This window comes from Poecile atricapillus, chromosome 14 (assembly GCF_030490865.1).
Source record: "Poecile atricapillus isolate bPoeAtr1 chromosome 14, bPoeAtr1.hap1, whole genome shotgun sequence".
NCBI classification, from domain to species: domain Eukaryota; kingdom Metazoa; phylum Chordata; class Aves; order Passeriformes; family Paridae; genus Poecile; species Poecile atricapillus.
Window position 1 is genome coordinate 15,911,107 of NC_081262.1, and position 17,690 is coordinate 15,928,796.

Here is a 17,690-nt window from a genome sequence, read left to right on the forward strand (position 1 = left end):
GGGAAGGAATGACAATCTGTTCAAGGCCAAAATGCTTGAACACCACAGGAGATTCCACGAGAATCAGAATTATCTGTTTCAACTAAAAGCTGTTTCGTGAGAAAATAACTGACCTGGTGTTAATTAGGACACCTGAGTGTTTTGGATGCCTTTGGGAATCTGCTGTAGCAGTGAGTTACCAGGGATGGGTTTTGAGGAGCTTTGGGGTGAAGTGCAGAGCATCAGGAGCAGCAAATTAATCAAATCATTCTGCAAGAGGACCGAGAACTTGCCACATTCGGATTTTTTACCTGCAAATTCCAAAAGAATTCGAGCATTTTCAACAGGAGCTGTAACTTCTGGGAGAGCTGGGAGTTCTGACCACTTCCCCCATTGTCTGGTGCAGGCAACACGAGCTGGCTGATGAGCCTGGAGAACCCTCTGAGCCCCTTCTCCTCAGACATCAACAACATGCCCCTGCAGGAGCTCTCCAACGCCCTGATGGCTGCAGAACGCTTCAAGGAGCACCGGGAGACAGCTCTGTACAAATCCCTGTCCGTGCCCTCCTCCAGCCTGGCCACGGGGACGGCCAAGCCCTCGCTGCTGCAGCGCTCCAACACAGGTGGGAGCTGCTGGCAGAGCAGGGACAGCTCCGGGCTCTGCTGGGTCTCTGCTGGGCTTCTAGAGCAGCTGGGAGTGTGAGGGGGGCCAGCAATGAGAAAGGGAATCAGTTCTTGTCCCTAAAAGTGAAAAATTCCCTTCCTCCTTGCTTCTGGGGGAAGAGGAGGACGGGGGAGTAGCGGAGCTGCTTTGGAGGAGTCGTGTGTTTGGTGTGTTCCCCAAATGAAAATGAACAAAGTCATGGATCTGTTCCCTCTCCCACTTGTTTGGGGCTGATCTGGGCATCCCACTTGTGGATGGATCTTTCCATGCAGTGTTTCCATTTCCATTTGTCTTCAGTTTGGGAGTCTGTGTCGGGTGCTCAGAGCTGCAGGTTCCTGGGGCATGGCCTGTTCCAAACCTTGCCAGCCAGGAGGAGCTGGTTGCCTCTGGCTTTTACAGCAGAATGCAAATCCTGTTGGATTTACCCACCTCTGAAAAGGACAGTTCAGCCTGCAGTTGAACCACTCCAGTTCCGTTTGCTGGCTTGATTTTAATGCAGTGGCCAAGGATTTTCACTCTGTTTAATGTGGTGCTAGTTCCTCTTTCAAGGAGTTGTTAATGTTGGGAGATTAGTGTTGACCAACAGCTGCAATTTTTAAAGCTTTCTGCAGTCCCTGCTCGAGCTCTTACCAGTGATCTCCAGCACTGAGGCTCTGAGCACTGCAGACACCATCAGAACTGAGCAGTGGTACCAGCAGACCAGGCTTTGCTGGGGAAAAATGGGATGGATTGTCTCAAATCCAGTAAAAATACCAGTTTTAAGCAGGGCAAGGTATTGTTTTAGTATTTCAGAGTGTGTAAACACAAAATTGGAGTCAAAATCAAATTATCACCTCTTACAAACAAACAAAAAAAACCAACTATTTTCCAGAAACACTTTTGTGACTCTAAAAATTTGTGCTGTGTGGAGCTGAGCCCACAGTACCTGAATGCCACTCCTGTGTCAGTCTGAGAGTAATTTTGGCCACATCCTTGTTAACCAGACTTGCTGGAGCTGGCTGGGCAGTGACTGGAAGAAGTTTTGCTGTCAGGCTGTCACGTGCCTGTTCTGCCTCTTCAGAGGTTAAACCTCTGTGAGTCTTTACCCAGATTTTTCAGATTCTTCTGTGGGTTTAAAAGTTGACCTTGTGCAGGTCAGGGAAGGCTCAGCCTGGTTTCCTGTGTGTGCTGGGATATCAGGAAGGGATTTTCTGTTCCTAAACCTCACAAAATGCATTCTGCAAAGGGAGCAGTTGGAGCCTGCACTGTTGGATGTGTTTATTCCTCCTTATTTGTGTTGAGACCTTGTGCCCTTAAAGTGTCCCTTTGGCATCTGGTGAGCTTATCCCAGCTTGTTCTTTCCTTTGTTTCATTTATTTATTTGTTTGTTTTAAACTAGGCTCTTGGTTACATTTTAAACTCTGTGCTTTTTAATTTTTTTATATTTTTTTTCATATAGTCTCTCCTTCCTTTTGATGTAGCTGCTCACTTGATTTCCCTTTGCAGTGGCCTCTTTCTCTTCCATGTACCAGTCCAGTTGTCAAGGGAAGTTGCACAGGAGCATATCCTGGGCAGGTATATTTATATATCTTTAAGGAAAAAACCAACCAAACAGTATTGCCATAGAAGAACACCTCTGATTCATAGAAAATGTATCCCTCATCCCTCATTTCCCCCTTCCATGTCTCCTGTCTGTCCCCAGTCTCATCACTCTCAACAAATGGGATCTTGACTAGCATGAAGAAGTCCAAGCCAGATCCAACATTTGCAAGTGCAGATTTACAATTCCTTAAAGCAACTTTGCTGTTAGCTGGGGTGGCTTGTGAGTCATGAGGCCAGTGTTAAATGACCTGTCAAAAACGTGGCTGGATTAATTAATTCTTCATTTGCAGCTTCATTTTCCAATTGGCTTTGTGTTCTGCTCAGTGGAAAAGCTCCCAGTTGTGAGGAGAGCAGCAGGACAGGCTCCCCTTGGAGCTGCTCAGCCCACAGGGATCTGCCAGAATTGGGCACAGAAAGATAAAAGCAGCTGATAATATGTAGATATTTGATATATGGATAAAGTCCAGCCAGCATGGAGGCTGGTTGAGAGATTTTTAAATAAAAAAGAAATATATTTCAGCAGAAAACCTGCTAAATTCTACCTTTTAGAGGCTCTGTAATAACGTAAAATCTTTCTCCACTTCAGTAAAATTGATTTCATAATTAAATGAAGTGGAGATCAAATTACACACCTTATGAGCACAACACCTGCATTGCTTTGATAACCTGCAATGCTTTGTGATTTTAATTAGAGGGTTCAAATGTCTTTCTGCCTCTTTCCTTCACTGGAAAACTCCCAGAAGAGCAGTGGGGTGTTCTGAGCTGCTGCTGGTTGCTGTCAGAGTCCTCTCAAAGCAACACAAAGCTGCTGCAGTTCAATATTTTTCTCTACTTCCCTCTGCTCCTGTTATTCTCTTCCCACCTAAAGAATAATTAGTGCTTGGGTTGTTTGAAATCTCGGCAGTGGTGTAGGAGGGGAGCTTGGAAGCACTGGGTATCTGCAGGTGTGTTCTGGCTTGGACAGCTAACCAGATCAGCACGTTGTTTTGGTTCCTTTTGGTTTGTTTTGTATTTTTAGAAGGTTTGTGTGTGCAATGCTAACTCTTAATTGCTTCTTTGAAATAACTTTGGTCCTGCGAGCTGAAATCAATCCAGGAAAAGCTGCTTTAGTGATTTTTTTTTTTCTTTGTATTTTTTTTTTTTTTTATAATTTTGCTGATTTTCTTTATATTTTTGTGTGTGCTAATTTTTGGTTTTATTATTGTTATTATTTTGGAAAACAAATCTTGGCCTTTCAGATTGGTCTTCCAGTCCCTTGTGTGCATAATAGGAAAGCCTCCTGTTCTCCAGCCTTTTCCTCAGGACAAAAAGCAAGGCCAGGAGGAGCCTTTGGTCAGACTCATCCCTGTGGTCAGTGCCTGGAGCAGATCCAAGGTTAAATCCTCCACATAGGCAGGGCTTCCACAAAGCTTTTTTTGTCAGTGTGGTTCCAGTCCCCGTGTGTCCGAGCAGATGCCACCAGTGTCACCCCTGCTCTCGTCCTTCCACACGTTCAGGCCCGAATCTCTCTGCTTCTCCCGAGGCATTCCAGGAAAGCTGCCAAACTGCAAGGAAATGGCTCTTAGGAAAATTCCTTATCTCCCTGTAGGCCTCAAGGCACGGGAGCGTTGCATTTCAGTACAAGAAAAGCTGCCTTTGCCGCAGCCTTGCACAGAGCTGATGTCTGCAGCCAGCTTTAATCCCCTATTTCCTACCCCTGTAGTTGCTGTCTGTGCTGGTAACCCACGACCAGGCTCCTGTTTCCTCACCCCATGTCCACCAGCAACAATTGGATAAAACAAACCCCAGCTGCACCTCCTGGGCTGGTAACCCATATCCAGGCTCCTGTTTCCTCACCCCATGTCCACCAGCAACAATTGGATAAATAAAACCCCAGCTGCACCTCCTGGGCTGGTAACCCACATCCAGGCTCCTGTTTCCTCACCCCATGTCCACCAGCAACAATTGGATAAATAAAACCCCAGCTGCACCTCCTGGGCTGGTAACCCACATCCAGGCTCCTGTTTCCTCACCCCATGTCCACCAGCAACAATTGGATAAAACAAACCCCAGCTGCACCTCCTGGGCTGGTAACCCACATCCAGGCTCCTGTTTCCTCACCCCATGTCCATCAGCAACAATTGGATAAAACAAACCCCAGCTGCACCTCCTGGGCCCAAGGCGGGCTGTGAGGCCTGAGGTGATTTATTCCCTGGAAAAAGGGGAGCCAGGAGCGAGTCTGACGTGAGGAGAGATGCCAGGGCACTCCTTCCGCACGGCCTTCCCTTGAGATCCCGTGGGGAAAAGGCTGGGACGTGTGAGGAGAGAAAGGAGAGGAGAGGAGAGGAGGGGGCCCGTCCCCGTCCCCTCTCCACAGCTCCCGTGCCGGTGTCTCCGTAGAGTCGGCCGTGGTGCTGGAGGAGGGGAGCGCGGGCGACATGGAGCTCAGGGAGGCCGAGTCCCCCACAGAGTCCCCCGAGAGCGAGGAGGTGGAGACCTCGTGTTCCGAGCACGTCCTGAGCGAGGAGAGGTTTGGGAAGGCCCAGGACTCCTACAGCAGGGTAAGGACAGGCCTGGGGGAGCAGGGGGTGACAGCCATGGGGATTGGCCATCAGTCCCCTCAGAAACAGCACAATGATGGTGCTGGGGGGATTCAGGGGGTCCCTGCTTTATCCACGCTGCTTTCTGCACCTTTCCCTGGGAGTGTTGGGGTGCCTTGAGCGTTGCTGTTGTCAGCTTTTATTGTGGCTGTTGGGAAAAGGAAGGAATCCTTCCCTGGGAGGGTGGGCAGGCCCTGGCACAGGGTGCCCAGAGAAGCTGTGGCTGCTCCTGGATCCCTGAAGTGTCCCAGGCCAGGCTGGACGGGGCTGGGAGCAACCATGGGATGAGCTTTGAGGTCTATCCCAACCCAAACCGTTCTGGGATTCGCTAACTCCATGAAAACTGTTAATCTTTTATTTTTATTTTATTTTTCCCAGTCCTCCTCCACGTCCAGCCAGGAGGACAAGTCGCTGAAGTCGGAGGAGCTGGTGGAGGGGGGGATCCCCATCGGCAGGGAGGAGGGCCGGGTGCTGGAGGAGCTCTCCTTCCAGCCCTCACAGCCCCTCAGCAAGTCCAGCTCCTCCCCGGAGCTGCAGACCCTGCAGGAGGTGCTCAGGGACGCCAACGGCCGGGAGGTGCCCAGGAGGCTGAGCACAGAAGTGAAATCCAAATCCCAGTCGGGCAACCTGGAAGGGGAAGGGCTGGGCAGCTGGCTGGGCAGGGGGGAGGACAGCAGGGCCACCGGGCCGGGCGCTGGCAGCGCCGCTGGCACCTCGCCCCGCTCGCCCTCGGGCCACCGGCCCCGCGGCTACACCATCTCCGACTCGGCCCCGTCCAGGAGGGGCAAGAGGATCGACAGGGACGCCTTCAAGGGCAGGGCAGCAGCGTCCAACGCCGAGAAAGTGCCCGGGATAAACCCCAGGTGTGTGCAGGGCCCCTGAGCTGCTCCATCGCGGCTCCTTCGGGGGTTCTGCAGTCTGATTAATGAATTAATTACAATTAATTACCTGCTTTATTCAGGAGCTGATCCGGACCTGTTGAGCACACTGCCCCACCCAATGAACTTTGGGATTAGGGAACACAGCTCCCAAATGGTGAAAAATAGATGGATAGTTTCCTCCTGTACTTAATGTGCATAATTTAGGGGCTGTGCTTTGGCCACAGGTTACCCAGAGTTAATTTTGCTGTGAACAGGGGGGATTGCTAGTTTTGCATTTCAAGAACTAGAACGTGCAAAATCCTAACGAGAAGGAAAAGAAAGGTTGTCATAGTTGCCTTTTGAACTTGGGATATTGTTAGCAGTCCAAAATTGCATGGTGAGACAATTTCCATCTGGTTGAGGGCAGGTAAGATGCAAATGTCTGTGCAGTCATGTGTCTGAGAGCCCAGAAATGCCCCCAGAGCTGTGGAGGGCATTCCTGCTCCTCCATTCCATGCCTTTGAACAGGGAATTTGTGTGGCTGCTGCTGTTTGACACATCACTGTTTTTCTGACAGGGGTCTATTGCAAACTGCAGGTAGTCCAGGCACTCAGAGTCTCTCTAAAATATGAATAATACCCTGTTAGCATTTTAATTCCTCCCATTTTTCTGTTGTACATAACGTTCTTACCTCCAACAGATGAAAACTGACTTCATTTTTGTGGTAACAGACTTTTTCCCTCCCTCTCTCCTTCAGCTTTGTGTTTTTACAGTTGTACCACTCCCCCTTCTTTGGTGATGAAAACAACAAACCCCTCTTGTTGCCAAATGAGGTAGGCAAGGAATTGTATAAATCCTTCATTTTTTAACCTGATTGCTTTCTTGGAATGCAGATGATAATTACAAATGTCCAGCTTGGACAGTTGAAAGGTGTTTCCTCCCAGCAGGGCCACAGGTGGGAGATTTGTGTTGGGTTGTGGAGGGGGTTTTTTGAAGCTGTCAGGGATGGTTTGGCTTGGGAGGGAGCTCCCTGGGCAGGGACACCTCACCCTGGCTCAGCCAGGTCCCTGTTCTGCTCACAGACATTTGAGAGGTCAGTGCAGCTCCTGGACCAGATCCCATCCTACGACACACACAAGATTGCAGTGCTCTACGTTGGGGAGGGCCAGGTGAGTGTGTGCAGGGGCCTGAATCCTTAGGGAATGTTGGGAACCTCTCCAGCTGTGGGGTTTTCCCTGTGGGATTTGCCCTGCTCCCACAGCAGCCTTGCTTTTCCTATTTCCTACGCTAAAAATCTGCATGAAACCCTTCTGTGAGGGCAATCACCCTAATCCCAGGGAGGGATCTGTGGGGCTGGTGCTGCTGGTGCTGAGTGTGACATGTGGCACGTCCCTGTGTCCCAGAGCAACAACGAGATCGCCATCCTGTCCAACGAGCACGGCTCCTACCGCTACACCGAGTTCCTCACAGGCCTGGGGAAGCTGATCGAGCTCAAGGACTGCCAGCCAGACAAGATCTACCTGGGAGGCCTGGATGTGTGTGGGGAGGATGGGCAGTTCACCTACTGCTGGCACGATGACATCATGCAAGGTGAGCTGGAAGGATGGTTTGTGTCTTCTCACCTTAACTGGCCTGCCTTCCACACTGCTTCCTTCCCAGGGAGGTTGTGAGGATGTCCTGGGCTCTGATCCCCTCCTGTTCTCTCTGCTAGCTCTGCAAGCCACGTGATAAAGTTCAGGGTTAGGTTAAACACACCTGCCTTAACAAAAAACATCCCACCAGTTTGATAATGGTCTGCTCTGTGAACCTTTTAAGGCAGGCAGGGTTTGGTGTAGAGATGTAGCTGGCTGTCCCCAGCTGCTGTAAAAGCTCAGGGTGGTGTCAGTCATGCTGTGTTTCTCTGGAGAGCACTTTGGAGCAGGGGCTGTCACTGCTGTGGCCATGGCTCATGTCACTGCAGTGTCCCCCAGCTCCTGCAGCACCAAGCAGTGCAGAAATCATCCAGGATCCAGCAGGATGTGGTGAAATTCCCAAATTTGTGCCCATCACATGGAGCCCAGTTCCATGGGGTGGCTGCAGGTCACTCCCTGGGGTTCTGCAGAGCTCAGCTAGGGCAAGTCCTGGTTTAAGCTCTTTTGCCTCTTCCCTCCCTAACCCAGGGTCTCCTCCCTGTGCTGCTGTGCTGCTCCACTGGCTGCTGCACTCCAGGGACCCCTGGAGCATCCAGTGGGGCTGGATTCAGCTGTCACAAACAGGGACAGGCCTATCAAGGGAGCAGTTTGTATTTTTATTACTGGCATTGCTGCTTTCCCAGCCTAAGGATCTCTGTGTTCCCTCTCCAGCCATTTTCCACATTGCTACTCTGATGCCCACAAAGGATTTGGATAAATATCGCTGTGACAAGAAGAGGCATCTGGGGAATGATTTTGTTTCCATTGTTTACAATGATTCTGGAGAGGATTTTAAACTGGGCACAATAAAGGTAAGGGATTTTCCTTGTGGGTGTGAAACCTTTGTGTGTGTGTGTGTGTTACCCTAAAAACTGTGTGGGGATTATGGGAGGAGCTTTCTGTGATGGATTCACTGGTGTGTGTTCATGGCATTCACAAACCAGGGAAATGTTTCTGACTCTTTCTTTGGCTTCTCCTTAGGGGCAGTTCAATTTTGTGCATGTGATCATCACCCCCCTGGACTACGACTGTAACCTGGTGACGCTGCAGTGTCGGAAAGGTGGGAATTCCTCAGCCTTGTTCTGCTGGGGGTTTGAGTTTCAAACAAAGTTAAAAGTTCCAGGAGAAGCTCTCTGGAACCAGTTTTCCCAGTTAGGTTTCTTCTCTGGATTGCTCATGTTGTGTTGAAGCTCAGGACCCAGTGCCAGCAGCAGAGCAGAGCCCTCCCTCCACCAGCTGGAGGACATGGAGGGTTCAGCAGTGCTGGGGCAGCTGTTCTACCAAAGGGGTTCTTCTGGGTGGTTTTGGCTCACACCTTGGTTCATGTGAGAGCCCAGCAGGCTCTCCCCGAACCTTTACGGAGCAGCCAGAATTTGGGGGCCAGTTGTGTTAAACTGCAGTGCAGGTTCTGTGGGAGTGGGAGCTGTGGAGCTTGTGGGGACTTGCTTGATCCAATTCCTCAGTTTTTTTTGACTCAGATATTTAATTTTAGGCAACCTTTGCTTCTTCTTAACTGTCTTACAAGAATTTTTTTCTTATTCCTTTAAAGACATGGAGGGTCTGGTGGACACGAGTGTTGCCAAGATCATCTCTGACAAGAACCTGCCCTTCGTGGCCCGTCAGATGGCCCTGCATGCCAACGTGAGTACCCCCAGCTCCCTGAGCTTCCAGCTGCTGCCTTGGCCCATCACCAGCTTCCAAGGAAACAGGCAGGGCCTGCTAAAAGCAAAGAAACAACTTTTCTACTTGACCTTGAAGCCAGAGTTGGCACCTGAGCAGTCCTAACTCAGAGCTGGATTGCAGTTGCTGTCAAACTGCCCTAAAAAATCGGATTAATTTTATTGTTGTGCTCATGTTAATGTGGTTCCTCTCTTTCCCTGCTTCTCCTCACCCTTCCCAACCCAGATGGCTTCCCAGGTCCACCACAGCAGATCCAACCCCACAGACACCTACCCCTCCAAATGGATCGCGAGGCTGCGCCACATCAAGAGGCTCCGGCACCGGGTGAGTGCAGCTGCTCTGAGGGGTGGAACTGGGCTTGACTGGGACTCTTACTGCAACTGAGGCAGGTAAAACCAGAAGTGGCTGAGTGAGAGGAGGGCTGTGTGTACAGAGATTAGAATCCAGCTGGTTGTGGAATCACAGTTTGGGTTGGAAGGGACCTTAAGGATCGTCCGGTTCTGTTGTGGGAGTGACAAGTGTGGCAATGTCAAACAGTTTCACTGGCAGGCAGGGCTTTGGGAAGCTGAATCCTGGAATCCCAGAGTCACTGGTGTTGGAAAAGCCCTCCCAGCCCATCGAGTCCAGCCTGTGCCCGATGCCCACCTTGTCCCCAACCCAGAGCACCGAGTGCCACATCCAGACACTCCCTGGGCACTCCAGACCTCCCTGGGCAGCCCCTGCTGAGGCCTGACCCCTCTTTCCATGGAGAAATTCCCCTTGATATCCAATACCTGGACACAGAGTGGCACCCCCACAGTGTCCTGGTAACCTGCCCTGCCCAGATGGAGATTTGGAAGAGTTTTGGAGAGAATGGAGCTCACCTGCTCTCCGTTGTCTTTCAGCTCCGTGAAGAGACACAGTACCAGAGCCCTGGCCTTCCCCTGCAGCTGCACCCCTCTGCCCCCACAAAACCCCCTCCCCAGATGCCCCAGGACCCCCCTCCCAGCTACGAGACGGGGCAGAGGAAGAGGCTGATCTCCTCCGTGGATGATTTCACCGAGTTCGTGTAGGGCCGGGCTCGGGGTGTCCCTGCTGGGACACGGAGGCCATGGAATTGTGTTCCCTGCATGGACACAGGGACTGGAAGGCACAGCCTGGCTGCTCCTTGCATGTGGACTTGGCACTGAACCTGCCAGGAGCTTTGGGTGCCCCTGAGGACGACAATGGATCCCCAGCAGAAGCTCCCAGAGGCCCAACCCCACTGGGTTTGGCTTGATCTGAGCTGTTTCAAAGCTTCTCTGTTGGGAACTTCCCTGCAGAACCTTTCTTTGGACTCCTTCCACACCAGTTCCTGGTGGAAGCAGACAAAGGATGATTTTCTGCAGATCCTCACGTGAAGATACAGGAATTGTGGGATTTTTGAGGACTTTATTGGGAATGAAAATTGAAAATCCAGTTGCTATTTCTGAGTACCCCAGAATCCCAGCTCCTCCCTGAACCTCGGGGCTGTCAGCACTTGGACTCTTCAAGCTCTGACTCATTCTGCTGCCAGCTCTGGAAAGAGTTAATTTGGGTTCTTTTCTGCCCAAAATGCTGCTTAAGTTCCCAAGGTTTGTCTCTGTTTTGGCCATCTGCAGAACTTCCCTGGTTGTGGGAATGCTGGGGTGTCTCATCCTTCCCCACACAGCTGATAAATCCCTTTTTGACTGCTGACAAGTCTTGGGGCATCATCTCCCCGGGAGTTTTGTTCATTCCCTGACAGGGAGGCTCTCGGGGGAGACTGAAGCAGTGCAGTTGGAGCTTCCAGGGCAGGTGGGCACAGCTGGAATGGGACTTGCAGCCCCTCCTGAGGCAAGGAGGGCACCAGACACTACAGCATCCAACTGGGAGGCACCTGTCAGCTGGATTATACTGTGAGAACTTCATCTCCTGCTTTGTCCCTGCGGGGGAAGCGTGGATTTGGGAATGGCTGCCAGCAGGGAGATGAAGACAAGTGCAATGTGCACGTGGGACTGTGAAGGGACAGGTGAGGGGACAAAGGGCCCTCACCTGTGCAGGTGTGTGGGAACACCGAGTGTCTGTTGTGTTCGAGTGTTTATGAGTCGTAAAGGAAATAAAATATTTGTCTGATCTGTGTGTTCTTGATGCCCTGGGAAAGTTCAAACTCTTTCCTGATCATGTAAATCTTTCCTCCTTTCCTGGTTTCGTTTCCCAGCCTGTTGCTCATGGAATCACTCCCCACCCCTCTGAGTGCTGGACACACGGATTCCTGGCTGTGTTCCAGGCCCTGCACTGGAATATTCCCTGGGGATATTCCCTCTGTCAGCTTGTGCCACCCCCAGTGAGCTCATTCATTAATACCAGCCCTGACAGGCTGCAGGATTTAAGAAAGTGTCTCATGCTGTGCAGGGGATCTTAATTGAAATGATGGCTGCAGAGAGAATGAGGGTGGGGTGGAGCACGACAAAACCACCTGAGCCAGGTTTTATAGCAGTCAGTGTTTATTTGACTTTGTCACTTTGTAAGAAACATCCCCACAGTTACAAAATACACCATTTTTGTTTGCAGTGAAATGCTGACCAGACAGGAACCGTTGGCGTTTTGGTCACAATCATTGTTCTCTTTTATAAAAAAAAAAAAAATTAGAAAAAAAAATAAGGCACTTACAGAAGTCCCTCCCTCTCCCTTGGAACAAATAGATGGGGGTTTCATTTTTCATTTAAGCAGCTTGATCCTGATACATCGTTGTGAGATTCAAGGCAATAAATAAGACACCATCTCTGGGTGACTACAGACACAAAAATATACATTCAGGGGGATTGATGGGCTTTGAGTCAAGTTTATTGCTGTGAGGGTGTAACTCCATGACTGAACGCCTCTGGCTGCAGAGGAGCCTTAGCTGGGACATGGAGGGGACCCTGGGACACTGCTGGAGCTGGCACAGGAGCTGCTGCACTGAGAACTGTGAGTGCTGGAAGCTGTGGGTGCTGCCCACCACGCAGGGCTGGGCTTTTCAAGGAACTGTGGGTGGCAGAGCTGCTCTCCGTACTTCAGGGAAGTAGGGCAGTTGTCTGATCCCGTTTCTGCTCCTCTGGGATCAGAAGGAGCACTTGGTAAAGTCACACACACCGAGTCACACTCACACACACACGCAGGGCAAGAACGGGCACTTGGGAACAAAAATCCAGATGGATTTGGGGAGCATCTTTGTTCCAGCTGCCCCTTAGCTTAGGAATGGCTGCTCAAAAACATCTGCTGGCCCCTCCTGCCTCTGTCTCCTCCCCTCCTGCTCCCAACCTCATCTAATGAGGAAGAATACTCGAGCCTCTGCATCAGGAACTGAACTTTTTGGCTCTTCAAGAGACTTCCAAGACCTGCTTGGTTCATTTGGGACATCCCAATCACTGGATATTCCCACTGAGCCCTTGGGGTGGCTGGATCTACACCCCTGGTGCTCCACACAGGTGAGATGGGTTGTGCCAGGGCAGGTGTGTGGGGAAAGGAGCTTTGGAGCTGGAAGGGCCCTGGGGCCATCCCAGGTCTCTGGGCCACCTCACCACTGCTTCTTTTACTGCCTTGGTTTGGGGACGTGGCTCTGGCACTGTCCCTGTCACCAAAAAGGAGTCATGGACGTGCCAGAGCTCAGCCTGGTGCTGTGCTGCCTGGGAAGTTAAAGGAACAAAAAATCCAAGGCAAAGTTTTCTATGTCTGCCTTGAAAACCAGGTTTTTTTCTGGGGACAGAGCACAAAGCTGACCAGCACCTGGTCCCAGCCCTGAGCTCAGGCTCCAGCTGCTGGTTCTGCCTGCTCCAGGAACCTCCCTGTCCCACTCCTGCCCTCTGGGCCCTTCTCTGCCCTCTCCCACCCTGTCCTGGTTACCAGGATTGCATTTCTCCCCTCTGCACTCCCTTTCTCTGTCCCTCTGCTCTTCCAACACCTCCGTGCTGACCAAGCACCACCTCACTCGTCTTCTGCCCTCATCCCTCCACAACCTTCCCACAACATCTGTCCTGCACAGCACCTGAGATTCCCAAAGGTACCTCAGACCTGTCCCAAAGGCATCCCAGAGCAGCCAGGCTGCCTCACCCAGCCAAGGAAGCACATGGATGCAGGAATGAAACCTCCACAAGTGTCTGACACAGCTGAGGGCTGGAGGGGAGGCTCGGGAGGGGATGGAGCAGTGCAAGTGCTTTAGGAGCTATTTTTCTCCACCTGGAAAAGTCTCCCCTGCCCTACAGCTCTGCCCCCCTCAGCCTTTCCTTCCACCCTCTCACCTGCCCAAAGGATGGAGCAGGTTCTGGAACACACTGGGGGCTTTTCCCCATCCACCTGTGGCCACTGCCCCGAGCCAGCCCAGGAGAGCACACGCACCACACACACACAGACACCCAATCCTTATATACACGGGACATTCCCAGGAAGAAGCACTTAATACATCCTTTAAATAACTCTGACAATAGTGTTCTGTCTCCTATCCACATGTTTCAAACACGGTACCGATGCTATGAAAATATAGCAAACATACAAAAATATATACATTTAAAAACCAAACAAACCCCGTATAAATTACTTACAATAGCCATAAGGTGAAATGGGGCTGAGGAGAGGAAGGCAGCGCCAGGGAGGGACTTCAGGCACCCCCAGGCTGTGATCTGGGGGGCTCCATGGCACAGGCCAGCTGTAGCCCAGCAGCTGTAGCCCAGCACATGGTGAATCCCAGCTGGCAGGGCTGGAAGGACCCCAAAAAAAGCTCCCTCAGGGCTTCACCTGCCTCCTTCGTGCTCAGGGAAAGTGCTGGCACGGCTGCCTGAGCTGGGGCTGCGCTCCCCTCCTCCCTGCCCATTTCAGTTTATGATTTAAACAAACAAAATACTGCTTTTGTGATATATTATCCCATTCTTAGCTCGCACGTGTCACTGGTAGCCGAGGAAAGCCTTGTTTAAAGTGCTGGGCAGTACATAGGAACAAGTAAACCAAAAAAAAATAAAATAAAATAAAAAATACATATACTTAGGGCAATACATTCCTTGGGTTAGACAAGCCAAGCAGCCAGCGGCGCCTGCACCCCGGGGCCACGGTGGGAGGACAGGGCGGGAGGGGAACACAGGGACATCAGCACCTTGGGAATCCCACACTGGGAGCTGGGAATCCCACACTGGGAGTTTGGGAATCCCACACTGGGAGCTGGGAATCCCACACTGGGAGTTTGGGAATCCCACACTGGGAGCTGGGAACCCCACACTGGGAGCTGGGAACCCCACGATGGGAGTTTGGGAACCCCACGATGGGAGTTTGGGAATCCCACACTGGGAGCTGGGAACCCCACGATGGGAGTTTGGGAACCCCACGATGGGAGTTTGGGAATCCCACACTGGGAGTTTGGGAATCCCAAGCTCGGAGGTGGCTGAGGCAGCTCAGGGGTCTCTCATCCCCAGCTCGCTGCAATGTCCCTTGTTTTAAATATTTGGTTTCTTTAAATACGAATAATAGTACCAATTTCTGGAGGATAAAAGTAGCCAATACTGGAAATTAACTGCTCTGGGTGTAGATAGCATTTCTCTATATATCTATTTATGCTTAAAGAACACAAGGTGGGTTAAATACCTTCTCGAAAGCTGTCGCTTTCCTCCACAGTGCGTCTGGTCGACAAAAATCCAAGACTTGGTTCAAACCTTCAAGGCCTGGCGCTCTCCTGTCCCTTTCCCCTCCGGCACAGCCAGCAGGGAAGGGGGGGAGCTTTGTCCCGTCCCCCCGTGCCCACCTGTGGCCGCTCCACACCCCCTGTCAGCAGCGGGGATCCTGCACCTGCTCATCCCCGGGGGAAGGCTCGGCCTCCTCCCCTTCCATCCGCACCCCCGAGCGCTCCGGAGGGCCCGGCCGAGCAGCTGCGGGCGGGCACAGCCCGCCCCGGGCACAGCCCTGCCAGGGCACCTCTCCTTTACTTCACCGTGGGGTGCACCCGGTTCTTGGCCCGCAGGGGCCGCTTCCTCCTGCCCGCCGTGGCCTTGCCCGGAGCCGCGCTGCCCGCCCGGCCCGCCCGCAGCAGCCGGCCCGGCCCGGCCCCGCCACAGCGCGGGGACAGCGGCTCCGGGCCCGGCGGCTCCGGGGACGGGCCCCGCTCCGAGCAGCCCCGGCCCGGGCCCCCCTCGGGCCCGCGGGGCCTCCTGCGGGCTCGGCGGCTCCGGGAGAACTCGAGCAGGTGCTCGATGCGGGACACGTCCTCCGTCACACGATTGACGCGGTCGAACTGCGCCAGCAGCATCTCAAAGAGCGACAGCAGGCGCTGGATGTCCGCGTCCACCTCCAGGCTGTCGCGGGCGCTCAGCACCAGGCTCAGCCCGTCCAGCTGGCTGGAGGACGTGGAGGCCCGGGAGCTGTCGGAGGCAGCGCTGGGAGTGGGGCCCCGGAAGGATTTGGAGTCGCTGGAGTCTCGGGAGGGCAGCGGCTCCATCCCCTCGAACCTCACCTTGTGTCGGAACTGGCGGGGAAGAGGAGGAAGGGGCAGGGTTAGGGCAGGAGCTGGGATGTGGGAACGCTCCGAGCAGCTCCAGGGATGCTCCTGGTGTGACAGGCGGGGCCTGGGGCTGGATCCCAGCTAAAGCCGGTGGGACAGCGGGGCTGAGGATGGGCAGCTGATGCCCGTACAGTTCCCCATCTCTCTCGGGCCCCGGGGGTGGCCACTGCCCCGGCCCTCGCCCGCCAGGGGAAGCCGGCTGCAGGAAGGAGCCAGAGGCAGGGAAAGGCCAAGGATGGCAGATGCTGCTCTGTACCACCGGGCCCCTTCTCCACAGAGCCCCCAGGCCGCCCTCACCTCCTTGGCTTTGCTGAAGCCCATCCACATCTTGAGCCTCCGCACAAACAGCTCGACCATCTCATAGTCCTGCGGCTCGAAGGCAGGCCGGTAGAGCTCCAAGTGCATCTCACGGTAGCTGTGGATCAGCACCGCCGCCAGCAGCCGCAGCACGACCCACACCTCCAGCACGATGTACGAGGTGCAGAAGAGGCAGCAGAGCCCCGAGGCCTCGGGCAGGCAGGGCCGGAGGCTGGCGCTGCCCCGCAGAAGGGCCAGCAGCAGCAGGAGGCTGCTGCCCACGCTGCGGAAGGACTCGGAGGAGGAGGAGAAGAGCTGCGGAGGGACGGAGGAGATGTGATGAGAAGGGAGAGCAGCAAAGCGTTGCCCTGACCCTCAATATCCCCTCCCACACGGGCCCTGAGGGTGGCCACAAATGGGCTGGGACAGGGACAGCCCCTGGCCAGAGGTGGCAGGATGGGCACAGAGTGGCCAGGGGACCCAGGGGCTTTGCTCATGTCATGAGAAGGGGAAGGAAAAGGAGCAGCAGGACCACCAGCAGCCCCTCTGGGAGGAAGGGGGACTTACCAGGAAGCCGAGCTGGGCGTAGGCCAGGAGGAGGAGGGCGAAGGCCACCCCTGCAGCCATCAGCTCCTTCATGGACTTCTGGAAGGTCTTCCCGAACACTGACCACTGCCGGACGAAGCGCAGCTGCTGGGCAGCCTGGGATGGGAGAGGAGGGACTTACAGACACGTTCCCAGCCCAGGAAGGGTCTCTCAAACACGTGAGAAAGCCAAAACCCAGCATAGCACAAACACCCCAGTCTGCAGGTTCCTTGCAGACCCAACCATCCCATCAGCCACACTCGGCTGAATTCCCCGAGGGAATCGAGGGCCCAGAGGCCCCAGAGAACCAAGGTGCCCAGCAGAGACACACCTGGTGGCCTCCCCACCACCTCCTCTGCCCTGGCAGGGCTGTGCAGGGGCTGACAAGCACAGGAGGGCCAGGGCACCCCCCACCCACCCACGCTGTTCTCCCCCAGCCTGCCCGTACCTGCACGGTCAGGAGGAAGAGGAGGGACGCGGCCAGGCTGCTGAAGACAGAGCTCAGGAAGGCCACCTGGTAGAAGTTGGTGAAGCCCCTGCGGTTGCTGAGGTACCTGAGCCACTGCTGGTCAGCCAGGGTGGCCTGGCTGAGGTGCACCAGCACCGTGCACGTGGTGAGCAGGATGAAAACCCACTGGCTGTAGTTGCCCCACAGGGTGAAGTAAGCTCTGCCCTCCTTCTTGATGGCCAGAGACTCCGACACCACGAAGTAAACCACAAACAGCATGAGGAAAACCTGGAGGAGGAGCAGAGAGGTGACCAGGAGAGGTTATGGAGAGATCACCAGGAGAGGAGGAACGAGGAGGAGATGAGAGGACAAGCCCTGACTGCTGTGCTTCACTGGGGGACCCTGCAGCACCCCAGGACAGCAAAACCCCCCAAACCAGGCCAAGTCCCACCACCGCTCACCTTGAGCACCCCTTGCATCCTGTCCTGCACCCCAATCCCTCCTGAAGCTCCCCAGTGCCCACAGCAGTGTCCCTGTGGCAGGGTGGCAGCACCCAGGGGATGAGGCAGGGTGACAGACACGGGGACAAGCGGCCCCAGGCAGAGAAGCTCGAGTCCACGGTGAGCAGCCTGGGTGAGGGTCCCCAGAGCCCCCCATGCAGAGCCCCCACACTGACCATCATGAGGAGCTGCAGGGTGACCCCTGCACTGAGCCGCAGCAGGGGGAAGGGGCTGATGGTGACAGCAGCCACGGCCTGGCCGGCCCCAGGGAACTCCAGGCGCAGGGTGATGGCCACGTGCAGGTCCACGCTGGGGTTGTACTGCAGCAGCTCCACAAACACTGCCCGGCTCC

The 17,690-nt window shown here is 53.9% G+C and overlaps 2 protein-coding genes across 15 annotated transcripts in view; one reads left to right on the top strand and one right to left on the bottom strand.

Annotated features, from left to right (window-relative positions):
* Positions 1 to 11,124, top strand: part of TSC2 (TSC complex subunit 2) — a 34,241-nt gene extending 23,117 nt beyond the window's left edge. For 5 of the 8 annotated variants that reach the window (XM_058849762.1, XM_058849761.1, XM_058849763.1 and 2 more), the window contains 12 exons: positions 386 to 601; positions 2,128 to 2,196; positions 4,603 to 4,763; positions 5,181 to 5,665; positions 6,420 to 6,495; positions 6,745 to 6,831; positions 7,066 to 7,252; positions 8,005 to 8,144; positions 8,314 to 8,392; positions 8,882 to 8,973; positions 9,238 to 9,336; positions 9,897 to 11,124. In XM_058849762.1, coding sequence (XP_058705745.1) covers positions 386 to 601; positions 2,128 to 2,196; positions 4,603 to 4,763; positions 5,181 to 5,665; positions 6,420 to 6,495; positions 6,745 to 6,831; positions 7,066 to 7,252; positions 8,005 to 8,144; positions 8,314 to 8,392; positions 8,882 to 8,973; positions 9,238 to 9,336; positions 9,897 to 10,064 — 1,859 coding nt within the window. In that variant the 3' untranslated portion in view covers positions 10,065 to 11,124. The remainder of the gene's footprint in view (positions 1 to 385; positions 602 to 2,127; positions 2,197 to 4,602; positions 4,764 to 5,180; positions 5,666 to 6,419; positions 6,496 to 6,744; positions 6,832 to 7,065; positions 7,253 to 8,004; positions 8,145 to 8,313; positions 8,393 to 8,881; positions 8,974 to 9,237; positions 9,337 to 9,896) is intronic. The other 3 variants (XM_058849765.1, XM_058849766.1, XM_058849769.1) reach the window with 1 other exon arrangement.
* Positions 11,125 to 11,625: 501 nt separating this feature from the next.
* The window catches only part of PKD1 (polycystin 1, transient receptor potential channel interacting), an 81,166-nt gene continuing 75,101 nt past the window's right edge, over positions 11,626 to 17,690 (bottom strand). For 4 of the 7 annotated variants that reach the window (XM_058849759.1, XM_058849760.1, XM_058849757.1 and 1 more), the window contains 5 exons: positions 17,515 to 17,689; positions 16,839 to 17,126; positions 16,373 to 16,507; positions 15,806 to 16,120; positions 11,626 to 15,472 (listed from right to left, as the gene is read on the bottom strand). In XM_058849759.1, the coding sequence (XP_058705742.1) occupies positions 14,933 to 15,472; positions 15,806 to 16,120; positions 16,373 to 16,507; positions 16,839 to 17,126; positions 17,515 to 17,689 (1,453 nt within the window). In that variant the 3' untranslated portion in view covers positions 11,626 to 14,932. The remainder of the gene's footprint in view (positions 15,473 to 15,805; positions 16,121 to 16,372; positions 16,508 to 16,838; positions 17,127 to 17,514; position 17,690) is intronic. The other 3 variants (XR_009278767.1, XR_009278765.1, XR_009278766.1) reach the window with 3 other exon arrangements.